The following is a 26,687-nucleotide window of genomic DNA, read 5'->3' on the forward strand; positions in this document are numbered from 1 at the left end:
TGTGAACGCGAACCTCAAAATTTCCGAGGTTCACACACAGAACGCGAACGTGAACCTCACGTTCACACCATCCCTAATAGATAACTAACCTACGGGTAAATTAGTAATATATATAGACCAGGGGTGGCCAACCTTTTCGGCTAAAGGGTCACATTAAATTGACGAACGAGTGCGTTGCCCACTAGCCGCGCAAGGCGCGTAAAATTTTCAAAGTTAATATTATTATTACTTCTTGCGGGTCGACTGCATACCGCCCGCTGGGTTCAGTTTGCAAGGACGGGACCATATTCGGCATCTGGACATATCGATATCGAAGATTTCCGCTAATATACGACAATCAATTTGTGCCTACATTTCATCGTCGACGATCTTTCTGCGAGTGCAACCGCGAAGATACTTTCTCTCGTAATTGCGAATACAGTTAGACTCAATCGGCTAAATCAGGCGTTTTTTTCATTTTCAGGTGGGGGTAGGCTACATAGAAAAAAATCGTGTGAAAATTAAACACGCGAAGCGTGAAGAAAAATTTTACTGCTTTTTTAGTTTATTGTAATGTACGATTTACTGAAAATGTGACTGAACCCTGGATCTGCCAATGCGTCGGAACTGATATTTTAGTCATCAACATCCCAAGTGTCGCGGCCATACTAATCATACTTTTGGTTGGCCTTGCAAGTTCACAATCTGAGCAATTCAATTTCGATAATATAATGGGAAATGAGCTCGCGCGCTACTCAAAACCTCGCGGGCCGCATATGGCCCGCAGGCCGCGAGTTGCCCACTCCTGATATAGACAGACACCTTCGATAGTTTTCAGAGCCGGAGCCGGAGCTGGAGCCGGAGCAGTAGTAATAATGCGGCTCCGGAGCTGGAGCCGGAGTTAATGTATGATAGAAGAAAGCTCCGGAGCCGGAGCTGGAGCAATTCAAATTTGCGGCTGCTCCAAAGCCCTGCTGTATACTCAATTCCCGTATACAGTCGATATAGGCGAGCTTTGTTAGTGTTGCGTCATATTGACTGACAATGTGTTCATACCTCATTGAAAAACCCGCTAGTGGGCGCTAAAGAGTATCAGGAATTTGAGCCCCAAAACATGGTAATAAAACTATTATAAGTTCATGTGTAAATCCTGTTTTGTCTTGTTTCAAGCCTGTTACACTTGGACAATTAGATAAAGGCTATGATTCGACCATTCTAGTTGTCAAATTCCACTGAATTAGAGCGAAATGCCAGCAATCTAATTTGTGACATGTTCCTATGCTTTACTTCCAATCTAATTTGCAAATTGCTTCTCCAGGGGTGGGCAAACTACGGCCCGCGGGCCGCATGCGGCCCGCAACACCCGAGAGAGTCTAAAGAAACTTATTAAAAATATTGATAAAATGCTTACTAAAAATCGAATTAATGCAACTTTTATTAGTATATTTGAACATGATGATTCTAAGGCAGCGATTCTCAAACTGGGAGCTCGACCCCCCTCCCCTTGGGGGCGTGAAAGCATCTGAAGGGGGCCGCGAAGCTGAGCTTAAATGATTTTTTTTCGCGCTTCGCGCGATTTACATCTAATCCACAGTTATTGCTTTGTATTCAGTATGAATTTCATATTCAAAAATCTCTCATCCACAGTCGTAATCTTTCATGCCATCAAACTATCCGATTCGTTCTCTGTATGCGTAGAATCAGGGTATTTATATTTTATCTACCCATGGTAAAAGCGTGTTTGATGCTAACATGGTTATGATGCTGTCAGCATTTTATGTCCTGGAACTAAACCAAAAGTGGAATTAGTAAATCTATGAACAGCTCGCTGCTCACATATTTAAATTTCAATCCTGTTCTAAGAATCGGGACAACCGACTTTCATCACTATAGTTTTGACACATTGGTTATTGAGGTCGACCAGATTATAAAATCTCGCCACTGTTTCTGATGCGTGTACGATATCATCAAAGCAATGTTTGGTTTGTTTCAAATAAGCATATAGGCTATATATAACAGCCATGTCCTTCCTATATGATCAAATACCAATATTGCGTTTTGGTGCGGCCCGCGAATGGATTCAGATGTAGAATGTGGCCCGCGAGCTCAAAAGTTTGCCCACCCCTGTTCTATACCCTAATATTAATTCTAATCTAATTTACTGTTTTCCTGAAAATGCCTCTTCATCCGCGGCATTTTGCAGCGAGTTAACAATCCAAGGTCAATAAAATTTCATGCTTTGCGAAATAATTTACTTTCTCTCACTTATCCAAAGACGCGTACGATGTATCACGAGCCCGAAAGTTCAAATTTACACTCTTCCAGTGTATTCTTAACGTGACGTACTCGTACAACTCACTCCCAACAAGACGACCAATTCCAGACATCATGTAATTGCACTTTACCAATAGGATACACGCAGCTTCGACAGGTAAACAACACGTCAAACCGATGTTCGAAAGTCAACAGTCGAACGACCATAAATGACTCGACGGATGAGCAATTGCCAGCTTCACAGCACGGAAATAACGAGACGAAGCAGATTCCACTAATCTTGGCCTTGTCAGAATCGAAAAACACTGCTACTCGACTTATAAATTCGATAAAAGTACCATAAAAGAACAGTATCGACAACTCAGTTGTGTCACAGATCATAATCCTCCAAATATCGACAAAGTCCTTCCGCTGAACATCAAGTTCTGTTCGGGATGCGGCACGTTTTCTTGCTCTGGTCGAAACACCCCGAAGTAGCTGTTAGGCAGCTGTGAAAAATAGTAGAAACGTTAAGTTTATACTATCCGTGATAAGAAACAGAAATGGTCAATGTATGAGCAGTGAGCACTTTAAACTAAAAATTGGAGGCGGCCAAAGCAGCCAGAGTCTCTACTCAAGTAGAATTAACGCAATAAATTTCTACTCAATCACAAGTAGAACTAGAAAAATAGAATATGAAACGTATGAAAATTTCGAAGTCTAAAATCAACATCTGCTAGAGGGGTGGCATACATTCATTACATTGAAACCATCTATCAGCAGTGTTGAGATGACTCGAGTCAGACTCGAGTCACCTTTTTCGTATGACTTGACTTGACTCGAGTCACTTTGCCAAAATGACTTGACTCGGCGTATCAGAAATGCGGATTGACTCGTGACTCGGGGCAAAATTCACGAGTCAATTTCAAGTCATCATGTCATCGGGGTCGATAAAAATCACAGTAACTTGCGTATGTTCGTATTGTTCGCGGAACGCTGGTGTAACCCGTGAGCGCGACCAATCATTCAATGACCGTGCGTTTTACTGAGCCTCCATTGTTCTCTCACAAATAAATTGACCGCAAACGAAGTGATCGAAGCTTACAGCTTACGTTGTCGTAAACTGGTATAGTAAAGTCGTTTAATATCAGAATGTCTGTTTCTGTTCTTACACCTTAACCAAACCTCTTTTTTTATTGAAATTGAAAATAATTTATTTAGTCCTCAACCATTGTCGCAGAATCGATTTGTATCTTATCAGATGGGTAATGTATTGCATCTTATCAATTCGTTTCTCTGGTTACTATAAACTGAGGCTATGGAATTACTTTAAATAGTTTAGCGATACAGCGCCGTCTTTCGTGTATATATTTAACTCTATATTCGTTCATCGGTTTAAAATCAATAAACACTCAATCTGTATTTCAGACACCTAGCATAATTCAATTACGTAATCATGCCTCATACTTTGAAAAGGCAACTTGACTTGAATTGTGACTTGACTTGACTCGAGTCACCTCCTAAAATCGAGTGACTTTACTTGACTCGAGTCACCTTCGAAAATCGATTGACTTGACTTGACTCGAGTCAAAATGGGCAACGACTCGAAATGACTCGAAGGTAGTGACTTGATCCCAACACTGTCTATCAGTGGGCTACTTTCGACATTGCAAGGTGCATCTTCGCGAGCAACGCAAAATGACTGCTGACACTACCAATAAGTACAATGACGATTTCAGTAATAAACGGGATGCTACCTACAATTGTCGGAATATTTCTGAATATCAATTCTCTCGATAGGGTTTTATTGTTCAACTTCTTAATGGTTGTTGAACAGTCCAAGCACTACTACGTCGACAGTACAGTACACCTCACGGCGAAAGTCACGTCATAGCAGGCATGTAACTAGCAGAGCAACAGCAAAAATCTGAGACTGTACCTTGTAACTTTCAACGAATTTCTCCACTCTTCTGCTCAAGTCGGCATTGGATTCAAAAAGTTTCATGGCACTGACAAAAAAAAAGGCTGTTAGCAAGGCCTAATTTGGCACGGCAACAATCGGCTTCCACCTTTCGTTTTTGCAAAGTTCCTGCCGGATGAACCTCTGGCACACCTCTTCGTTGAGCGATTCATTGAATAACGGAATGCCAAAATTCACGTTCAGCAATTGCCACACGACACCTTCTTTTTCGTTGGGATCTAAACAAAAACCATGCTCCTTCATATCATAATTCGGTAGAAATATACGCCAAAACAGGAGTCCGGAACACTTTCTGAAAGCAGGCCAGATATACATTAAGGCTTCAGATCGTATATATATAGGGTTTCTAGTAGTTGCAAGCTGCCCAACGTCAAGAAATACCAACAGTGGTCGGAAGACTTATCAATAAAACGCAATACCGGGCAACACAAACCATCTTGAATAGCTGAAAGGAAACTTATTTTGAGGTTGATGAATAACTTTATCAAAAGTTTTCATGTAACAAGTCAGCAATTGCATATTTTATTGATTTTACTGTTTTCGGTCCCTCTTAGCCCACCTGAGATTAGCTCAGAAGTATTGCACAAAGCTAAATTGAGACACATTCCAAATTGTAACTTCTTCATGAGAGGCTAAATTGTTTCCGTAGGACCGCAGTTCGCACACCTCTGCCCTACAGTGTTATTACCATAAATCAGTGCTTTTCAACCAGTGTGACGGTTCGCACTTGTGCGAATGAAAAAAATTTCAGTGCGAATGACGAAGGTGGTGCGAACGGTGCGAATGAAAATCCCGGATGAGTGCGAATGAAGAAGGAGGTGCGAATGGTGCGAATGAAAATCGTGAATAATTATTAATTTTTCTGACCTGGAATAATTCAAATACACCTAATAGGAAATTCAAGGGCAGTGTAACTTTTCTTGTTGCGAAGCAATTGTAAAAACTTGTTTAACTTACGACCCACCAGTAATCGTAGCTCTCACAAGCCATAGTGAATCCATATTTTCGCACTATAATTATTACGTAACCAAAAGCCTGGTTTGGAAGATTGTGCACTAGGGTGGTTCAAAAATAACCTTTTTTCCTGAATCTTGCAGGTTACTTGATTAAATCGTTAGGTTGCCTTAAAAAACGACGCACACCAAATTTGAATTCATTCCAATCAATATTCGCGGATTTCGTAGAGTTTGAAAATTTTGAATTTGCCTAAAAATGCAAAAAAAAATTTTTTTCAAATTTTCCTTCCAACCTTATGAAATTGTTTCGCTGTCTTCAAAAACGATGGAAAACAAATTTGACTCAATTCCAAGCTGCAGAAGCGGAGTTATTCAAGTTTTTTGATGATAATTCTGAGATGATCCACCAATCAAGGATAATCCCAGAATTATCAAAGAAAAACTGAAATAACTCCACTTCTACGGCTTCGAATTGAGTCAAATTTGTTTTGCATCGTTTTCGAAGACAGCGCAACAATTTCATGGGGTTGGCAGAAAAATTTGAAAAAAATTTTTTTTTTGCATTTTTAGGCAAATTCAAAATTTTCAAACTCTACGAAATCCGCGAATATTGGTTGGAATGAATTCAAATTTGGTGTGCGTCGTTTTTTAAGGCAACCTAACTATTTAATCAAGTAACCTGCAAGATTCAGGAAAAAAGGTTATTTTTGAACCACCCTATTGTGCACAATGTGCAGTGGCAGACATACAGTATATATCAGCCCATCTGAGCCTGCGACAGGCTGGAAAAATGACCTCAAATTGACTTTCTGCTTTCTAACGTTAAACAATCATCATACTTTTGTAATAACTGTTCGATTAGTGCGATGCACGTGGATAGTAGTAAATAAATACCATCATTGCAGACTCACATTTGCAAGTTACTGTAACACAAATTTTTACCCCTTCAAAGGTTAATAAAGTATTCACCGCAAATAGTATAATTTTGGGTCGACACGGTGCCTGAGCTATCTGTTAATATGTTTGTAATATTTGTGGAATTTATTGCGAACGATCCTGCGATAGTTTGTACAAATCTAACGCCCCAGTGTTGCGTACTGTAGCCAATAAGCAAGACACTCCGAAAATATGACTTTATCATGAGAATTCATGGTAAGATTAGTCCGACTGGTAAACATGGTCGAAGATCGTTGGGATGAACTAGTGTAGGGACTGGGGATGTGCAGCGAGCGAGTTCAGGTCTGTGAGACTCGTTCATTTCGAGGCCAGCCCCTTCTGCGTCGGGTCACATGACGACGTAAAGTTTTGGCCAACAAGTCGCTGATAAAATGCGGTGCCAAAACATAAACGTCGACATAACCTTGGCCAAAAATGACCGACGCTGGATGGCCAAACCAGGGATATCTAGATAGTTCTAGATATCCATGGGCCAAACCATTCGATATGGTATGCTCCGTTGACGGCACGGAATAGTCCCGTTCTTGCAATCTGAGTAGACAGTGGTACAACTGCGACACGCAGAGGAAATTCAATTCACTCTAATTGGAAATCGCGTACGTCAGACATATTTTGTAGAGCAGTGTTGGATAGAATTGTGGTGTAGGCCGACGCGTTCTGTATGTCATAGGCCTACATTAGGGCTCTTCAAAAATGACTTTTTTTCTCAAATTGTTCTGGCTACTTGATAAAATTGTTAGGTTACCTAATTTAAGCCTACACACAAAATTTGGTTCAATTCCAGCCAGTAACCGCTTTGCTACAGGAGAAAAAAGTTTCTATTTATTATATAAAAATAAATAAGGAAAAATTTGAAAATTTTCTGTTCACCCCATGAAAGTGTTAGGATGTCTATAGAAACAATCCTCGCCAAATTAGGTTTAATTCCAACCAGTGTAAGCGGAGTTATTGCCGTCGAAAAATTTTGATTTGAATAAAATAGTATTTACGGTGAGCACGACTATAATAAATAAACAAAGAATCGGTCACCGTAAATACTATTTTATTCAAATTAAAATTTTTCGACGGCAATAACTCCGCTTCCACTGGTTGGCATTGAACCAAATTTAGTGAGGATCGTTTCTATAGACATCCTAACACTTTCATGGGGTGAACAGAAAATTTTCAAATTTTTCCCTATTTATTTTTATATAATAAATAGAAACTTTCTTCTCCTGTAGCAAAGCGGTTACTGGCTGAAATTGAACCAAATTTTGTGTGTAGGCTTAAATTAGGTAACCTAACAATTTTATCAAGTAGCCAGTACGATTTGAGAAAAAAAGTCATTTTTGGAGAGCCCTAGCCTACATGTCCGTAAAATGGTAGCATATACTACTGTAATATTGATATTGAATTCCTTTTCATAGGTGAGGCTCGGGTCGCGAGATGCCATAAAAACTCAAATTTTGGTGGTAGTCTAAAAATCTGCTTTAACGTTATTAAACTGTTATGAATTCTCAAGTTAGATTGAGCCAAAGATCAGAACACACAGCATCGTCAGTATATTTGCTCTTTCAACATAGGCCTACTCGCGAGATAGAAAATGGGAAATCGAAAAAAAAATTGGAGCAACGTATCATAAGGTAGCGAACTCTAATGTGCCCACTGCCCACTCTCCTACATCATTTGGGCCTTATTTTCCAAGACATAAGGAAAGGTCTCAATACAAACAAGTGGGGTTTTCACCCGTTCGACATACGAAGCCTCCTAGACCTTTTTGTCAGCTCTCAAAATCGATTTCTTCCAGCAAGCATTTTTCATTCGTGAAAAATACGTTGTATTTTGGATAGGAGTGCAGAACAGATTTTAAGACCTGGCATCCAAGCACTAGTAGACGTTCGAACCTGACAACTTGTTTGGCTGAGAAAGGTTTTAGTGAAATAGGTAGTAGCCTTTTTAATCAGACACTTGATAGCTTAAGATACATAATTTGTTGCACATCTGAACAAATAAATGTTGTATTTTCATCTTCTTTTTGTATAACAATTTTCGGTTAGTTTGTGCGAATGAAATTTATTTTACAAAAAAAAGTGCGAATGAAGCTCAAAAAGGTTGAAAAGCACTGCCATAAATACTACCAGTCGAGTGCACAGCGATTGCTTCACCACCTTTGGACTTGAAGTATAATTTTACAGGACAGATTGTTCGAAATGCTGACAGATTAACATATTATCACTAGGGCGGTTTTTTCTGACATGTCAAAATTTTGTCAAAATTGTAGGGTTAGATCAAAATTTGTCAAAATTATTCATAAAGTCAAAAATTTTATGACGTCTGCATTTCGTTTCTATCGTAGATTTTGCACTGTCGGTGAACTTATCATTTGATATTTTACAGTTTGTAGCCTACTTTATAGGCCTACCGTTGTCAACGGCTAATTGTCTGCTCATTGTGAATCATAAACAGTCAAATAAAACAAATAGGTAGACATGGTGTTATGGTCAACGTACCGCAATATCCTATCTGAAGTATGACATCTTGGGCATTACATCATTCTTATATTACAAAGCGCATGATGAAAAATTGTGATGTAGACAACATTGTCAGAATGAAGCAACACAACACAGTGCGTGACCACGACCAGCTGTGAACACACAACTTGAGTGTTGTCAGCCAACAACTGCTACTGTTGAGCGTCCTTGGCAAGCTTCTTAGTAAGGACATGCACTTTCTACCCAAGAATGTAGGAAAGTATCTCTCGTTGTACTACAAGAAAATTTAATCATTTCCACCATAAGACGTATCGTGAGCACTGCAATTCTTCATAGGGCCAGATTTCGTTAAAATAGTGCCCGTAAAAGTTGCCTGTTTCTAAGCCAGAAACGTTTTTTCAGGCCAAACTAGTTCGTTAGCACAGCCAGTTCCAAACAGAAATAAAGATAAGTGGCACAATATTACCATCATGTGGGAAAACACCTAACTTGCATACGTAAGGTCAAAATTTGGTCAAAATTCAGTTTGTTTAGGTTAAAAAAAGTTCAAATTAATATTTTTTAGGTCAAAATTTACCGTTTTTAGGTTAAAAAAAACGCCCTAATTATCACGGTAGAAAATATGACGTTAGCTCAGAATACCATTGAAATTACATTGGAACTAAAATAACAAACATTAACAACCAATTTAAAATCAGACTTACCCGCTCTAAACTCTTCATCATCTCCACCCGGTCTGGAGAACACATTTCTATCCAAGCTGGAATGGCGAGGTTGATATCTCAAGAAGCTGATGAAACCGCACGAGCATTGAAGATCGAGATTGGACACGAGTTTCTTGTAAAGGCTCGAGTCTTTGCTCAGTTTCGGAGCGTCGTTTGCCTCGTCGGACTCCAAGCACTGAGAGTCACTGATGAATTGGAGTTCGGTTTGACCGGCCTCCTCGATCGGGAATGGCAAATAAAACTTTTCGGTCTTGTACCAAGTCAGTGTGTATCCCTAAAAAGAATGGACAAGTTCAATTCTTCTAGTTTTCTGGTCCATTATTGCCCCAGTTAAAATATTGGTATCAGCCAATTCTGGTCATTAGTTATTGTCCTCTCCCATGATGTCATCACCCGTACAACTGTTCAGGGCTAAACGGTGCTGTTCAGCACTGCTGTATTGATTTATGAGGACCAGCGGAGATCACTTCTTGGCTGAAAACTCGTCTTTATCGAACTAAAAATACACCTGTTGGGTTGGAACGGCCAATATCCTACTCGGCTGGAGATCTATGGTAAATGAAAAACATTTGATATAGGATTTATTTTTCATATTACTGTCACAAATTAGAAGTCTGTCAAATTTTGATATTGATAAAAATATGTGATATTAGTAGCGGATCAAACTTTCGATGTCAGTCAGGCTCTATTCCTGCTGACAACAAACTATCGTCTAGTGATTTTATGTATAGGCTTTTTGCACGAACTGCCAGATATGACTCATTCCACACTACATGAAATATACTTAGTACTGTCAAAATCATTTATAGTCTATAGCAGTGGCGTATCCAGGGGGGGTTTTAGGGGGTCGGAACCCCCCCCTTTTCAAAATCCTAAAAATTGATGTCAAATATAGCCTCTAATATTTGCTAATTTATTAGTTTAACATATTCGTTTTTACGTATGAGAAGGCGAATATGGCGTCTTAATGTTATTTAAGGGGACTAAGACCCCTACAAAATATTGGAATTATGCGCCGAATTAGTCGAAAGGATAAAATAGGTCATTATAATTCGCTAATTCCATACGAATTCTGCACTTGTTCAGCTACATTTCAGCTGTGGCAATTGCCGACGTTCTCAACTTTCTTCCCACGATTTCTCTCTCGCCTTGCTAAAACGAGAGACTCATTTTAGGAAAATCTAATCTAATTGGCCGACGCGATACGTAATTGCAAAGACGAAGTTGTCGGCAATCAACATCGCTCGCGAATTCGCTGCACCTGCTCGCCTTGAAATCCTAATTAAGAATTGCACGCGGCGGCGTGTTGATTGATCAGCGAGACGCAGACACGACGGCACCAGAACGACAATGCTATTCTCAAATCCACATTGTATTCGCGATTATTGGCGAGAAATGGCCCAGGATTGACATTCACATTTCAAAATACAAGCCTAGCAATCCACGTTCCCGATTGTTAGGTGGCTTGCGGTCGTCCAAATATAGGCCTATGTTGTCGCTGAACGGGAGAATTGAGTAGGCCTAGTGGTAAAGCCTAATTATATCGGCTGACAAGTTTCTCTGTCGATCAAGTTATTATCCCAGTGTGTACTCTGTATTAGTTGACTGACTTGCGTGCTTGCAATTAAGGTCTAATTATCTTCGCGCGTACTACACGCTCAGCCGTATGGCTAGTAAAGCCATCGAAAAGCACACATTCGTGTTCACACCACACCTCTCTGTGGCGATCGCCCTCGTTTATGCTACCGCCCTATTCCGCGCTTGTTCGTCCGCTGCGATACTACCGACCGTGCGCATAATATCGTCAAAACCCAACAAAATCGCGCATCTCTGACCGGAACTAGGCGCTTGAAGACGGGCGGCATTTGCCGGCTCATGACTAAATGTGAGCATTTACGAATTTCTTTCAATCAGACCATAAAAGAAACGCGATTTTCAGGCAATGTCCGTATCGTATTCGTACATCTCCCACTCACCGCAAATCTCTGTTTATTATTAAACTATAATGTATTAATTATTCGCCAGGGCGTGGAGACGAGTGATCGTAATGATGACGTCACAATAGCCTATTTCGTAACGCAAACCCCCCCCCCCTTTTTCGCGCTCTGGATACGCCCCTGGTCTATAGCAGTGCTCTTCAACCGGGGTTTTCATACACCCTAGGGTGTACCAAAAATTTTAAAGGGTGTGCCACTCACATGGGGTGTACAGGGGTGTACCAGATCCAAATTAAAATGGACCGATGACTATATAGGCATCACAATAAACAGGTAATTGTATGCTTCAGAACATCAATATGTGGACCAGGAGTGCATTATCGAAAAATATTTTCATATCAGCTGTACGAGCTTGTAAGCTTTATTCCTTTTGGTGTATCATAAGCATACGTTTGTGCACATCACTTAAATGTTCGTATGGACTTTTTGATTCCTTTTGTAGTAGAAAAGGATGGACATGACATGTGTTCCGCTTGCAATATCAGTCTATAATGATCCTTGAGGAAACCACTGCGACGGTTCAGAAATATTTAAACTGTACTTTCTGTGAGTTCCTTATAAATAGCGCAGTGTACATCATTACAGGGGCGTAGTCAGGGTGTCTCGAGGGGGTCTAGTTTGAGAACCACTGTGCTTGCAGGTGGTCCGAATCCTCGCGCCCTGATTATTATTTAGCATTTCAAATACGTTGCAGCATTGTTCATCCTTATTTCAACAGGCCAGCACCTGCAGACATACGGTCGCATGCGGCCGTTAAACAATATTTATGCAAAACATATTAATTAAATTAGAGCGTGTTTTGGCGTCCGTTAATATGAAATTTGAATTGACGAAAATTATATTGACGCTTGCGCGATTCAGGGGACCAGGATTTTTCGTATTTTATATACGGTATAGTGTAATCTGAGTCCCACCGAACAAATGCAAACCGTAAAGGAAAATGATGCATTCGATAAAGAAATACTAAGACGGATTCGTACACGTGTATGCCTACACCCCCTCCATCCGCTCCATCGCTTAATCATTCACGTGTGCCAAGAATGGATAAATAGTTGACAGTAATATATGAAACCATACCTATATTACAGACGAAATAAATTTTCCACATGTAAAAGTTTTTTTGTTATTTTCTCTCTCTGATTTACTTTAAGATATACAATCAAAATGAAATGTTTTGGAAAATGTAGGGCCCGCAAATACAAATAATTCGGGCGGGCCCCTTGGTCCCCTCGGGGTTTTCAGTCAGCACAAGGGCGGTCCTTTTTGACCAATGTTTTTTCGCTGCCGATCAGTCTGGCACACTTCTAGGATCGCATTTTGTTACATTGCCTAAACCTTCATATGTCTTGGAGCGTAGTGGCGCGGTAACGGCCGACACCGAAATGCCCATTGCTATTAATCTTGCATATTTTTTCTTGGGGAAGGCTACCCAATAATCAAGAAAATTGGCATTAAATTGAGCGTAGGACGAAAAAAATAGAATGAAGTTAAACAAATTTTCAAAAATATACTCGATAATTTATGTTTATTCAAGAAATAATATTGAGACCCCTTCGAGCTCGCCCCCCCCCCCCAATCGACGGGTTTAGGGTGCGGAAGTTAGAGTCCTGATTATATGACGTCCAGATGGGTCATTACGACTCCACGCCGAAATGCGGTAGTATGCTATGTAAGGAATCGAAGCACGGACGTGAATAACAAGGAGGTTGAACACCCCTGGTCTAGGCTTACTATACGGAATCAATGAGTTATCCGGTCAGGGGTGTACCAGTTTCAAGTAAACCTTGAAAGGGTGCACCACGACGAAAAAGGTTGAAGAGCACTGGATAGCAATGTATTGACTGTGGTCGACGATTTGATACACTTCTTTATTCCATCATGCCGAATATGTAACAACGGCATTTGAAAAACTCTGAAATCAGTCTCAAAATATGAAAATACCTACCTGTACTAGCACAGGGGAATGTGTGAGTGCCTCGCTTAACATGAGCAGAGCATTTGAAGTTGGGATGACGCAAGGTTCGTGACCGAAAGACGTGATCAGTAGATCCTCATAGTCCTGAAAAGGTTGAACGCCGTCAATCACACTGCAGAAAATAACGTGGCAGCAACCTGTCTGCGGTTAGGACGGCACGAAACATGAAAAATCTACAGTAACCAGCAGGGTTTGTCAAAGCAGCAATCCATGACAATCCAAGTTCGAGTAAAAATTTTCAAGACACACCGAAACTAATTGTCGTCCATAAGTAGAAGTAGAAAGGTCGGAGAATTATCCGAGTCAGTGGTTTAGGTCGAGGCATTACAGACATTTATTAGACAATAGGGCAAGAGCATCATCAGGAGCAATGTAGATAATGCAATGATTATGCTTTGCTATGGTTACATCGCCCTGTTGATGGGTCAATTTCACAGCATAAGTGACGCAAAGGTATCCAAACACCACTTTCTGCTTGATAAAATCTTTGGAATAAAAATAAGTGGTGGAGTGGAAGTCGAACGTTAAAACTAAGCCACTTGAGCAAGTGGGGCGATTAGACAAAACCATATCAGGGTACTGCAAAAATGTACTTTGTTACCTACCAACTTTGGTGACAGTAGCGAACTAACCGGGTTTTCCTTCAAATTAGGCATTGAAAATCGACCCTTGACGATAAGACATAATACTCACAAGTTACAATAATGCAATAAAACACAATAAGACTAAACAAAGTTAGTTGGGCTGTAACGAACCGAAGTATAAACGTAAGAAGAAATAACATGGTTTGTAGCTACACTCACAGCTCGGAACAGGATGAAATGATACCAAAGCATTTAATTACTGAGGCAAAGTAGACAGAATGACAGAACAAAACGTTGGAACACAATTCGTCACCTCAAAAACGCTTGGCAAACGTGACAACTTCGTCCCTCGTCCCAGTAAAACGGTCGGTGGACCATAACCGGTCGTGTGGTACAGGTACATCTTGAACCACACGGAATTAATAATGGCGCTCGGCGGCCCGAACCAGTGTGCACCTTCCCTAGCAGACTTGTCACCTTGAAGAAGTGTACGAAAGAAATTGTCAGGCAAATCCTAACAGTTTTCGCGCATTCGGATCGAATCCCGCTTGAAAAAATTCACTTTTGCAGGCCGGATTCAAAATTCAGATAGAAGATTTCCAAATTTCCCGTGCCACGAATCTACAGTACCAGTTCTCTTGAAAAAACTCCTCTTCACATAATGGCCTTGACTGACCGTGTACGTGATCATTCGCTAATTAGTGCTTGTCAAAAATTTTCCAGGAAAGTCTCAAGGTTAATTGACCTATTACAGGCAACAAAATTTACAGTCACTTCCATGAATGGGGAATTACACCACTTAGTGGTTAGACAGAATGAATCCGATAAGTAGGTTCAATCTCAAACTTTTATACATCCTGCTCTTTTACACAACACTTTGCTGCTGTATCCAACAATGCACGGCCCCAACGTGGACTATTTTCTAGCAAGAATTTTCCTTGGAAATCATACCGTCATCCTTAACGCCTGGTGCTTTATTCAAGTTCGTGACCACTTCGTCGTTCAACGGAGCCATCGCAATCACAGCGTGATAATTCTAAATTCAAAAGCAATTGTTTGTCAGTTTGTCGTTCATTGATATCATAAAATTAAGGCTAGTGGCAGAATTATATTCAATTATACTAGGCAAGTTTTTGCAACTTTTGCAACTTTTTTTTACGGCTTCCGGCAGCTACCTAAATACTGGTAAGTTATGTAGAATGCTGTTTTAAGCTGTTTGAAGGAATCTGATAGTGCAACTTCAGCACTGAAGTAACGCTCCAACGTATTTCGTCCAACTTTTCACTGCAACTTTGCAGCTCTTTACTGCAACTTTCCACAGATTTAACTGCAACAAAAACTTGCCCTAGTCATTACAGTACAAATACCAGAATCAAGAACAAACTACAACAGCAGCAAAATATTATCAGCTTAGTTCGACGATAGCGCAATGCATTAATAAGAACGTAGCCTACTGCCAAATAACCCCATATTCATTATGGTACCAGTTTTTAAATTTGAAGATAAATGCTGCAACTCGATTTTTAATTCCCCATGCCTGTCCCCCAGAACCGGTTTTATACCGCTACATGGTCCTCGGTGCTACACAGAAGAGAGAACTGACCTTATTTATGAGACGAGCGACCGTTTTCTGGTCGAGCCCCCGCAAACTCTCGCACCGTATCAGATCCAACCCGATTTCTGTGAAATAAAGGTACACTGATTCGTGATCGGTCTGATCGACGTAATCGGTCGCTATACACGCACCCCCGATGTCGCCGCTAGACCCATTGCCCTCATCCTCGTCACAAAATATTGCCGTCAATTCTTTGTTGTGACGTATGAATTCGACGGTAGACCTGCAAGGAAAAACCGGTGCGGAGTTCAGTTTAGAAAAAAGGCTTTCACTACTTCCTCACATGGTGACAATTTTACACTACCGTACTTCTACTCAACCGCTTTCCGTTTTTTTAGGCAAAACTTACTTTGAAATCACTATTTTTACTTGTAATAGAGTAGAAAATTACAACGCTACTTGTATTTTTACCACCGACGACTATTTTGACCAATTCTGTGACCCAATCACCCATACTATCAACAACAGTTACCAGCAGAGCTCTAATTGCAGTTCCAATTAGTGTCTATTCAGAAGGTATAGCTGACAAATACACTTTACGAGAGCTAGCCGAAAGTATTTGTGCAAGTATATTATACATTGCACATCACACATTATAGGCAATCAAAACAGCGTTTTCTTGATACTCGTGCTTTTCAAGTCGCCGCAAAGAGTGGACGTACCTCAGATTGACTGCGTGATCAAAATATCTCCGGGCTTCCCCCTCGTCGCTGTCGACCGAATTCACTTTTCTCAGTTCGTTGATAAAATTTCCGATACCTTCATCTGTCAGCTTGCCGACTTCGAAAAGTGTGACAGCGTGACTTTTCAAACCCTGCAAACCATTTTTGGATTTACGCACCGAACAAAAGTTAATTCCTGGCGAGTGATAAATGCTGGAAAATCTTGCAGGGAATGCTAATACCGAGTTTGTCATAGAAGCTATCTTCGAAACTCAAGTAGAAACAGAGGAAAGCCACAAATTTCAACGTAACTACAGGTAAACATAGTAATTTCAAAGACACTTTCTTCCGATTACTTCTGAATGATGTCACTATAGCACGCATTTCGGTCAACAAATGTCTTGCACATGACGCACAACCGTGTCTACACTACCATGTCTGGATCGCACAGTAGTAGGGACAATGTTCAGAGAATGAAAACATCACTTTGCGAACATGAAACAGTCTCTTTGCGGATACTGGAGGAACGAAAGTGGCAACTGAAGCTTTTAATTTCGCCATCGGATTTGGCAGAAGAAGTGTCACAGCAAGGTAATTGCGATTCAAGACAACTTTGAAAGAGTGAGCCCGATATTCGTCACATATTGCAAACGAAATGATTTTTGCGATCGGTAGCTAGTGCAGGCTTTGTCAAAACCTACCGGCGACAAATTCCCCATCATCAAGAAAGCCGTCAGCGAGGAATCGAAAACAAACGCAATTCTTTTCCCCGGATTACAGGACTGCGGCAATGAAGCCGCGGATGATGCTTGGCTGGAGAGGCTTATGGAGTCTTCGGCTGAAAAAGAATGTCGAGTTCTCGTATAGGCAATGAGGTTATGTAATTTTTACCATAGGCAGCTGATAGTAGCGCAAGCGAGGGTAACAATACAGTCTACTTAAGTGGTTTTTCTTCGACACGTATCAGGTTCAAAATATTAACATACCAACAGACCCGTTCGAAAACTAACAATACCATTTCTCTACCATACCAAGAAAATCATCGTTTTGCGTTCTTACATCTTTATCGACCCATGTCGCTAGTGACTCAATATTTTCAACAAAAAATCATAGCTGCATGAGACAAATATCTCCGGCAAGCCATTCACTACTGGCCCAACGTAACCGAAAAGGACTCGTAATTAAAAAGATCATTATGCCTATCTGATTCAAACTACCAGAAATATGTAACAGCATTTATGCCCGATTCATGTTCCAGAGTTGTGTAGTTTTGAGGATCGTTGCTTGATATCATCGAAATTCAGTAATGCTAATGGCAGCAAGTTAGAAACTGTGTAAGTAGAAGTGGGAGTAGCCTATAATCATAACTACTCAAAAGTTGTGAAAGTAGGAGAACCCATTTGAGTGCTCTGAAAAATTGGCTACCTCAGACCATAATTGATACTAGATCGACCGGTTACTTCCAAAGCGGTTCTACTTTTAGTCACCCTACGTAGAAAGCAGTCAAAATCACCTTCACTCTTCTCAGAACCTTGCTTGTTATCCTCCGAATTCAGGAGCATGCCCTCAACGTCTTCGAAGTGGGTGCCCAGACTGAAAGGAGCACAAATTTCCATCGACTTCTACGCGACTCGGTCTGTACCCACTTACCCCTCCACATCCTCGATAAAGTCAAAGTCCAACAGACTAGGACCAAGATGAAGTACGGAACTGTTAGTGGATGACGTGCGACGAGACTGCAAGAAATCAAAATCATTGCCTCCTCACTGTGCACACATACCATCGTGGAGTTTAGAAAACTGCGCCAAAACGCGCAACAACTGTCGATAAGAAACTGTCTCGAGCACGAACATTAATAAGATAAGTATATAAAACGGGCACATGATATACTCGAGTAGCGTTGGGACCCCGGGAAATCCCGATCCCGGGATCCCGGGATTTGTGAACAGCATCTAACAGGGCTTACCTAGCGTCATTTTTTGGTAATAAAGCAGTGTCAAAAACTAGACAGGTTGTCTAAAACATTGTTTCTTAACCTCACGTCCCTGCAGAGCCCCATTTCGAAAATGGCCTACATCTGGCGCCCCACCCATATTTTAAGGATATTTCGCCAACAAATTACGAAACCGTCTAAGTGATGATACTCTTTATCAGTGGTTCCTAACCAATTTGAATGTCGGAGCCGAATTTCAAACTTCATAGTATACGCAGGGAGCCGCATTAAAACACCCGATTAGACTACCACTAAATCTCACCATCTAGCAAACTCAAAAGCATGCACATTGCACATGCACATAGACTTCTACATATTGTATATCTATTATTATAGCATTGGTAGACGCAGATTAGCAAGTGCTATACATTGAAATAAATTGAAAATGCATATCATTACTCAACATACTATTTTGTTGTTATGTGATAACTCCTCATACATTCCAGCACTTGATACACAAGTTTGCGGAGGATTATTCTATGAAAAATATTGGACTTATTGCAATTTATACTTGACTATGAGCCGTTATTTTAATGTTAGTGAAATTGTGTCGTAATTTACTCTTCAAAAAGACGATATATAAAGGTCTACGAGCAGCAGAACTCAAGATATGTCGTGTTCTGACGGGTATTCCTCCGTGCGTTTGACGCTAGTCTGCGAGAATTCTGTTCCTCTGTTTTCAGGAGCGGCCTTGGACGGCTTTAGAGATATCTAGTAGGCTATTCCTCATTTCAGCATTCATATACAAAAATTGCCTATAACTATTTATAGAAACAAACAAAAACTGTCGTCCATTATATTTTGTGGCATATTTAGAGGTCACTCAGAGCCGCAAGAAGGCTACATTGGAGCCGCGGTTGGGTATCAATATTACAAGGAATAAATGTTGTTTATGTAGCTTGCATTAGGCGTATTTTAGTATTTTGCTAATCCCGGAAAATCCCGGGATTGAGAAGCGAAAATCCCGTTCCCGGGATTTCAAATTCGATCCCGAAGTCCCAACCCTATACTCGAGTTCTATCACGCCAGAGCAGCGGTTGTTATCTGGAGTTCACATGAACCCCAATGAATCGCTGAGCCAGTCTCAGTCGTTCAATGGATGCCAAGAGTAAAGAGACACACCCAACTCATACAGCAAAAGTCCCACTGATTTCCACAAAAAATCCATTACCGAATATTAGTTTTGCCTTGTATGAGAATCATGTTTCAATGGTTTTGTTCTTTTATCATTGTTGCTGAAGCACAGGTCATATTGTGCACCAGCATTCTACATTGGATGTGTAAGTTGATAGATTTTGTGACTGGCCAAGATTAGGGTTCGACAGATTAGTAGAGGTTAACAACCACCACTTTAAAGTCAGTCTTACACCCTGGTGTTCCAAGACCTAGGCAGCCTACAAAATTAAAAAGTCATAATGGTCGATTGATTATGCTCCTCATAGCTTACATGCAAAACAACGGGCAATATACACGATGTACCTTCACTTTTTTCCAGGAGCTATGCGCCTTCGGCTCGGTGCTGACATCGAACGATTGCTTCAAACGAGCGAATCCCAGCCGACAGAATACGGAAACTGCGCTCTAAAATTACGGTAACCATCAGTTAAAGCTACCGATGTCGTCGACATAATTTTAGCATCGCCACATTTGAAATAAAAGTACCGCATCCAGAATGTGAGAAAGCAGATAATTTAGATCAGGCAGCATGCCTTAATTCGAAAAGGGTCAAGAATCTTAGATACGGGTTAAGGATATTTGGTACAGAATCGAAACAACAGCACATATTGTATAGTGACGCACACAAAACCTGAAAATGTCCGTAAATCACACTATTACAACATAGCAATATTGTTCCAGTTCCATTTCAGCCGGTATCTAAAAGATCAAATGTATGAAAGATGTGATTTAAAGCCGAGAATTAGAGGTAGAGCATTTGAGTACTGCCAAAATAGCGCTGCACTCTTAAGAAACACCGTACAGTCCAATGTTAAAGTATGAAGTTACTTGAATGATACAGTAGAGGGCTACAAGACTCTTTTGACAACAAAATTATATGTGTATAAGAGGTGGTAAAGGGGAAGTACTCGAAATATTAGAGCAAACAGCAATCATTACTCAATTCGGGATTCTAGTACTCGAATTACTATGCCTAGCCCTAGTCAAGGTTTTGGCAATGAATTGCACCGCGATGAACTGAAATCTCTCACAAATTTCCGACTCAGCTTTACCTTAACGAGTTCCAAATCAATATCCAAAACAGCGGACAGTTCCGACAGCGTTGTCTTCTCATCGATGGACACAAATATCTTATACAGCAGCGTCTCAAAGTAGTCTCCGGTCACGCGGTTCATCACAAACCCTTCCAAAGGCGGCACTACAGCAAAATGTCACCAAGAAATACCATATGTGTTTGTAAAACAGTTCTTAAATTTCATTACCTGCTACAATCGTGTCATTCTGAACCGGCACGTCAAAAAAGATCAATCCTCTCATGTACAGTTTGTCGAGGGTTTCCCGTTCAATTGTACACGCTACAGTTGGGCCGTTGTCAATCAGTTTGTCTACACAGACTTTCATTGAAGGAGTGCATACCTAAATCATAGACAAAAGGAAGACGTCAGCCTGGACCAGGCATTCTTAAACTAGGGTTCAAGTGGTCCACGAAAAGGTCAATCAGGACAATAAAAGTTTGACACAACAATGATAATAGCATAATACTACCCAAAATCGAAATGAATGCTGATGAAGTTTTAAAAAAAACCTGGCCTCAGCATATTTACAGTTAATAGCAGAGTGCAGGGATTTGTAATTGAACTATCGGTGAGATTGACGCATTTATCAGTTTTCAGCCACAATGACGTTGACAATGGGTGGTGTAGAGAGTGTTTACAGCATTCTTCAAATTGACTTGGCAGTCTAAAATTGATAGATGTTCACATGAGCCACAAATAAAATGAGTGTGTGCACAGTTCATGCCAACGTTAAGTGGCTCAATGTGGATATTATTAAGTGCAGTGTACCTAAAACAATGCCAGTACCGTACATTCTGTCACGATCGCCAAATCTTAAACTGGATTGCAAACGTTGACAGAAATCGAACAGAACACTCACGAGCGCGCAAACCTACCTTGATATCGTCTTCCGTGACGTAGCCGACAGTAACAATCCACCACGGTTCGATATTGACTGAAATCGGTGATTTCGGGAGCAGGTCGCGAAACTGGGGTTTTCTTCGAAACGTAAACTTCTTGTTGGATCGCGAATTGTTCATCAGTTCAATATACTGATTCCGCCCGATTCCCAGCAACCTCAAGCCTATAATTGAGTAGTTGGAACTTGTCCATTTCCACGCCAGTCACAATTTGACTACCCATGCAATGGCGATAGTTATGAATTTTCAACTATTTCATATCACGAATATATATAATAAATGAACCAGTGTTGGGATCAAGTCACTACCTTCGAGTCACGAGTCATTGCACATTTTGACTCGAGTCAAGTCAAGTCAATCGATTTTCAAAGGTGACCCAGGTCAAGTCAAGTCACTCATTTTTTGGAGGTGATTCGAGTCAAGCCAAGTCACGAGTCAAGTCACAATTCCAGTCAAATTGAACTTTCGAAGTATGAGTGAAGATTCAAAGTCATTACATTTTGCTAGCTGTGTGAAAGACAGATTAATTGATCATTTATCTAGAATAAAATAACGAATATCTAGATAAATATACATTATACATACAAAAAGACGTTTTATCCCTCACGTACACGTAGAACTGCTAATAAAATACGCGAGTAACTGTACAGCTCCATGCTACAGTCAGTTATTATCAGTAAAAATATAGGGCCTAATACGAAGCTTCGAGAAGTTAAAACAAATTGATATTGTGCAAAAGCTTACACTACCCATCTACACATCCGTGATAATATAAACGCACAAACTATATTTGTTCGATTCAAATCATACAAGAGGGTTGGTAAATGTGAGCACTGCGCAACGTAGGCCTAAGCATTGAGCCGTCTAAAAAACAGTGACACAGTGTTATTTAGTTTCATCTTCTACTACTACTACGACAGCGCAAGCTGTGATCGTTTAGTTTGCGGTCAATTTATTTGTGATCCAACAATGGAGGATCAGTGTAACGTACAATCAGTGAATGACTGGTTGCTGTCACAAATCTCGAACAATCCAAACATACACATACACAAGATACAGTGATTTATTCAACACCTCTTACTTGATGACTTGAAAATTGACTCGTAAATTTTGCTCCGAGTCACGAGTCAATGTACATTTTTGAAGCTCCGAGTCAAGTCAAGTCAAGTCATTTTTCCAAAGTGACTCGAGTCAAGTCAAGTCATATGAAAAAAAAAGACTCGAGTCAAGTCATGACTCGAGTCATCCCAACACTGAAATGAACGAATGAGATACTCACAATCCGCAGCAGTAAAATTTGGAAGGGAATCATAGCTTCTCTCCTCCCTCATTATTTCTTCCATCATTGATATGTAGTACGTGAAGGCAGTCATACGGAGGCCAATCATCCTCTCTGATAAGAAAAGGGTAAGTTAACTAGTTGATGCGAGGCAATTCAAACGAACAAATAGCTTCACACTTGTATGCTCAAATTATGCCGTATTAGACCAGGAGACCTCCACATCACTACCATATGGCTGATTTACAGCCTTTTAAATCTAATTGCGCTCATGTGCTGTTGCTGGATTTTACTTTCGCATTTGCTGATGCTTAGCAATTAAATCAGTGATCCAGTATGACATTTCGTATGGAGATTGAGAATTAAACACGATCACCAGGATTCGCAAAGAGATCAAAATAATGCGGTCAATGACATCTCGTGACTAATAGAAGAATAAATACATTATGAATTAACAAGTAAATGTTAATTGTGCAATTTATTTGAGACAACACAAGTGATAAGCCTATTTCTTGTAATAGCGCTATAAGTGATTGCTAAACTGATGACCTAGTCAAAGAGCCAGTCACAGGGGAAAACATACTGCATAGGTCCATGGTTCTCATACTGTGTTACGCGAAGAGTGCTTTGAGTAGACCTAGTCAAAGAGCCAGTCACAGGGGAAAACATACTGCATAGGTCCATGGTTCTCATACTGTGTTACGCGAAGAGTGCTTTGAGTAATGTCATAACTCAGATTGACAAGCTTCTGCATAAGAAACAGTTGCAACTATCTCATGAAATGGTGTTTTCTTGATATCCATTGGTGCTGCGGAATAGTACTAACATAGGGTTACCATACGTTTTCTTTTACGAGGATTTGTCCTCTTTTTTGACTTTTTTAAAGTGTCCTAGGAGGACGCCCAAATGTCCTCTTGTTTGAGAATTTTGGTTAAATATAAGGCAAAATCGACTGAGATACAGTAAATCAGCATTTAAGTAATGCTCCAGCGGCTATTTCGGGAGCTGAGCGAGAAAGTTGACCTTTTTTCAGTCAACCGACCACAAAGTGGGAAAATTTACCATTTTTTCAAGATTTTCTTCCGGTTTTGCAAGTCTGAAAATTTTGAAAAAGTGTCCTCTTTTCAGATTTCCAAAATATGGTAACCCTATAGCCTACTAACATAAATAACCAATAAACACCGGTACATTCAATTAACATAAGTAGCCTAATTCAGGTAGTACGCTGTGTGGCAAAAACAAAGTATTGGTACAATATCGGAAAAAGTTTGAGAACACCGGTACCGGTATAGGTAATATCAGACGGAATTATATTAATACAGCAGTCATGATTTGCCAGGTTGGAATCCCGGTACGCTTAGCGCAATATCTTTGGTGTGCCAAGGCGGTTCTCGGCGTCACACCTGTGTGCAGTCAGTAGAATCTTTGGTGTGCACGAGACACCGATTCCATATTGGATGATTTGATGGCCAACGCGTGATTCCCGAACTCTTTTTGGTCAGCTAGTAAGCACAAGTTGGTGGAACACTGATTCCGTTCTAGGTCCGGAATGGAATTGGTGGCAACGTCACACAGGATCTTCTGTTTATTTGCCTAATTATTCTATACAGAAAAGCTCTCATCACGCAGGATTTATTTCAAAAAATGAACCGAGATTCTATATAGGGGAATAGTGGAACGGCTAGGATGTGCAGCATGTGCTGACCAATGACCAGGTTTTAATAATAGCCTAATCAATGAATCGATTTCAACGATGGTTAATATTCTAATCAAATGAAGATACACAGATAAACCAATTTCTTGGAATGACTGGGGTGGCGGTGACTGGAAACAGTGGTTGTTTTCGTTGGCAATAAGTTGCTCATGACAAGAAGGATTTCTTGCATAGAATAATCAGATAATTCATCGCAACATTGCATGACTTTACCACCAATTCCCGTCAGGACTGAGCTGAGATTTGAGATGATGTCTTTGAAATGGAAAGCCTTAAAGGGAATCAACGGACATAGCCTACTCATCCAAACAATTGTAACACATCAAACGTGGTGCACCACCAAACACAAACATATTTAAAAATGGGTCATCCCAGATTCTATGCACTTGCCTTGAAGGTGATAAGGGTAAAGCATCAAATTCTTCTTGCTGTATTCCAACAGTTTCTCATAATATGTCTTTTCGTTTTTGACGACATGGCGAACAGGCGATGACTTGTACTTTATCTGGTTTTTTACGGCATAATCCAGAAATGCCCGGTTGTATTCCTCTTCAGAATTTCCACAGACCTAAAGAGTACACTTTTTAATTTAAATTTCCATTCCGATTTTTGCTTGGAAACGCGGTATCTTCATTACCATTCGCACTCTCTCTGGGAGTTTTGGCCAAAGCAATCCTTCTTTAATGTGTTTTTCGACATCTTTATTCATTCTGAATATTCAGTAATCCATCTGTCGAACAACAAGTGTTTGACGCGATATCCCGCCCTGTTACAGCTCTTTGCTTCCTAAGGGTACAAATGCAGATAATAAATGTGGCAAAAGTCTGTAATTTCGTGAGTTGCTGCTTCGCGATAAATAAATAAGCATCATCGGAAATTGAACTTCATTGAACCATAGATAGTAAGCATGAGCTAGATGATGTCACGCCAGACTTCTTACGTAAATAATCATTCGATCAATGGTCAGATTATATTTTCATCTACCCAACACACACACAATGGGATATACAAGACTCGGAATGCGATGTAATGAACATATAGGGGGATGCCTTACGACCAACTAGTTAGGGTCTCTAGAACTGGCATCCACTTCGACCTAGTACCCGATGTCACAGTCTTCTTTCGATGTTATTCTTTCTCCGTCAGTCCTTTTCAGATGCTAATTTCTTGCTCTTTTTTTTCCTCATCGGGTCCTTTTTTCTGGACTTTTTTGTCGCCGTAAGAACAGCGACACGGGGGACAAGGAGCTCAGGGTAACCTCCGACGGCGGGAATCGAACCCGAGCCGTCTGTTTGGATGGCGCCAGCCAGGGATTCGATTGGTGTGCTTCGCGACTTTGTAGGACCAGCGGACGGATGTATACGCGAGTAGTGTACGGCTACATGAATGGTTCTTGGAAATCACGCATGCACGCACGGGAATGATACGAGAAAGGTTTACGTGTTTTCCCCACAAAACCGGTTACTTTACTAACGAATTGCTATTAAAGTAAGTGTGCATGGACTGCTCGATTCGTTCGTCATGATATATGAATGAAGAGTCAGTTCCGAAAACTCCAGTATACTGATGAATTTATCATTAGCATTTTACCCATTGCAATAATTGATTGACATAGGCTATGTATAAGTACAAAAACAGCCCAACATAGTCAAGTCGATATGAAAACCGTCCGCGCCAATTTATTCTCGTCCCAGTTTGCTGGCAATCTTCAGAAGCATGATAACTTGTCAAAAGTAGGTCATTTCTCCGACTTGACTCCAATTTAGCCGTTTTAACGCGCCGTCGCCCCCCTATCGATCGCCCCTTCGCTATTTTCGCCCCCTGTCGCCCCCATTGTCCGTTTTCGCCCCCCTATCGCCCCTTCGTTATTTTCGCCCCGCTAGATCGCCGAATCGCCAATGTTGGGAACCATTGATGTAGTCTTTATATCAATTTCATTGATTGGTTGAATAAGCATCATTCACCGACAACCTTCATGTGCGTGCGAAAATTGTATTATACGAAAATGGTTCGCAGTGCAGAACCTACCAAGGCTCATTTGCGAACGCGAACCTCTAAATTTCTGAGGTTCACACACAGAACGCGAACGTGAACCTCACGTTCACCCCACCCCTATACTCGAAATGTTCAGCTTTCTGTTAGTGAATATTTAGTGACTCTCTGCTGTGAGTTTGGCCTGCAATCACACAACACATCAATACTAAAATACACTTCATGTAAATAGACAGCAAATTGCGCTTATTCAACCATTCAATTACACTGGGCAACAATTTTGAACGAAAAATTTGTTGACTTTGATTTTGCACTTGATTTAGGCTAATTTTGGCGTGCTAATTCCAAAAATGTCGCTTTTCCAATTATTTTTCCATACCATATTGAAATCCACACCTTTATC

The 26,687-nt window shown here is 40.6% G+C and overlaps 1 protein-coding gene across 1 annotated transcript; it reads right to left on the minus strand.

Moving 5' to 3' along the window:
* Nucleotides 1-2,356: 2,356 nt before the first annotated feature.
* LOC145448212 (protein FAM91A1-like) lies at nt 2,357-25,169 on the minus strand. Its single transcript, XM_080326567.1, has 20 exons — nt 24,930-25,169; nt 24,683-24,860; nt 22,579-22,692; nt 21,276-21,463; nt 20,587-20,740; nt 20,377-20,522; nt 19,628-19,729; nt 17,806-17,891; nt 17,669-17,748; nt 16,857-16,993; nt 16,156-16,307; nt 15,625-15,716; nt 15,482-15,558; nt 14,830-14,914; nt 14,192-14,355; nt 13,265-13,378; nt 9,302-9,596; nt 4,302-4,431; nt 4,172-4,241; nt 2,357-2,741 (listed from the first exon to the last, which is right to left on the minus strand). Exons 1-20 carry the CDS (start codon nt 24,999-25,001, stop codon nt 2,631-2,633), a joined length of 2,547 nt encoding a protein of 848 aa, XP_080182693.1. The 5' UTR covers nt 25,002-25,169; the 3' UTR covers nt 2,357-2,630.
* Nucleotides 25,170-26,687: the final 1,518 nt, after the last annotated feature.

Source organism: Botryllus schlosseri, chromosome 10, assembly GCF_051294905.1.
Source record: "Botryllus schlosseri isolate E-star chromosome 10, Bs_hap1, whole genome shotgun sequence".
In the NCBI taxonomy this organism is placed as follows: Eukaryota; Metazoa; Chordata; class Ascidiacea; order Stolidobranchia; family Styelidae; genus Botryllus; species Botryllus schlosseri.

What these genes read in the sequence shown, in the direction of transcription:
- LOC145448212 (XM_080326567.1), bottom strand. Translation starts at nt 25,001, where the DNA reads ATGAATAAAGATGTCGAAAAACACATTAAAGAAGGATTGCTTTGGCCA. An exon ending in TCCCAGAGAGAGTGCGAATG is followed by an intron (nt 24,861 to 24,929) that starts GTAATGAAGATA and finishes TGTACTCTTTAG; the next exon opens with GTCTGTGGAAATTCTGAAGA. An exon ending in AGGTTCTGAGAAGAGTGAAG is followed by an intron (nt 16,994 to 17,668) that starts GTGATTTTGACT and finishes ATTCTTTTTCAG; the next exon opens with CCGAAGACTCCATAAGCCTC.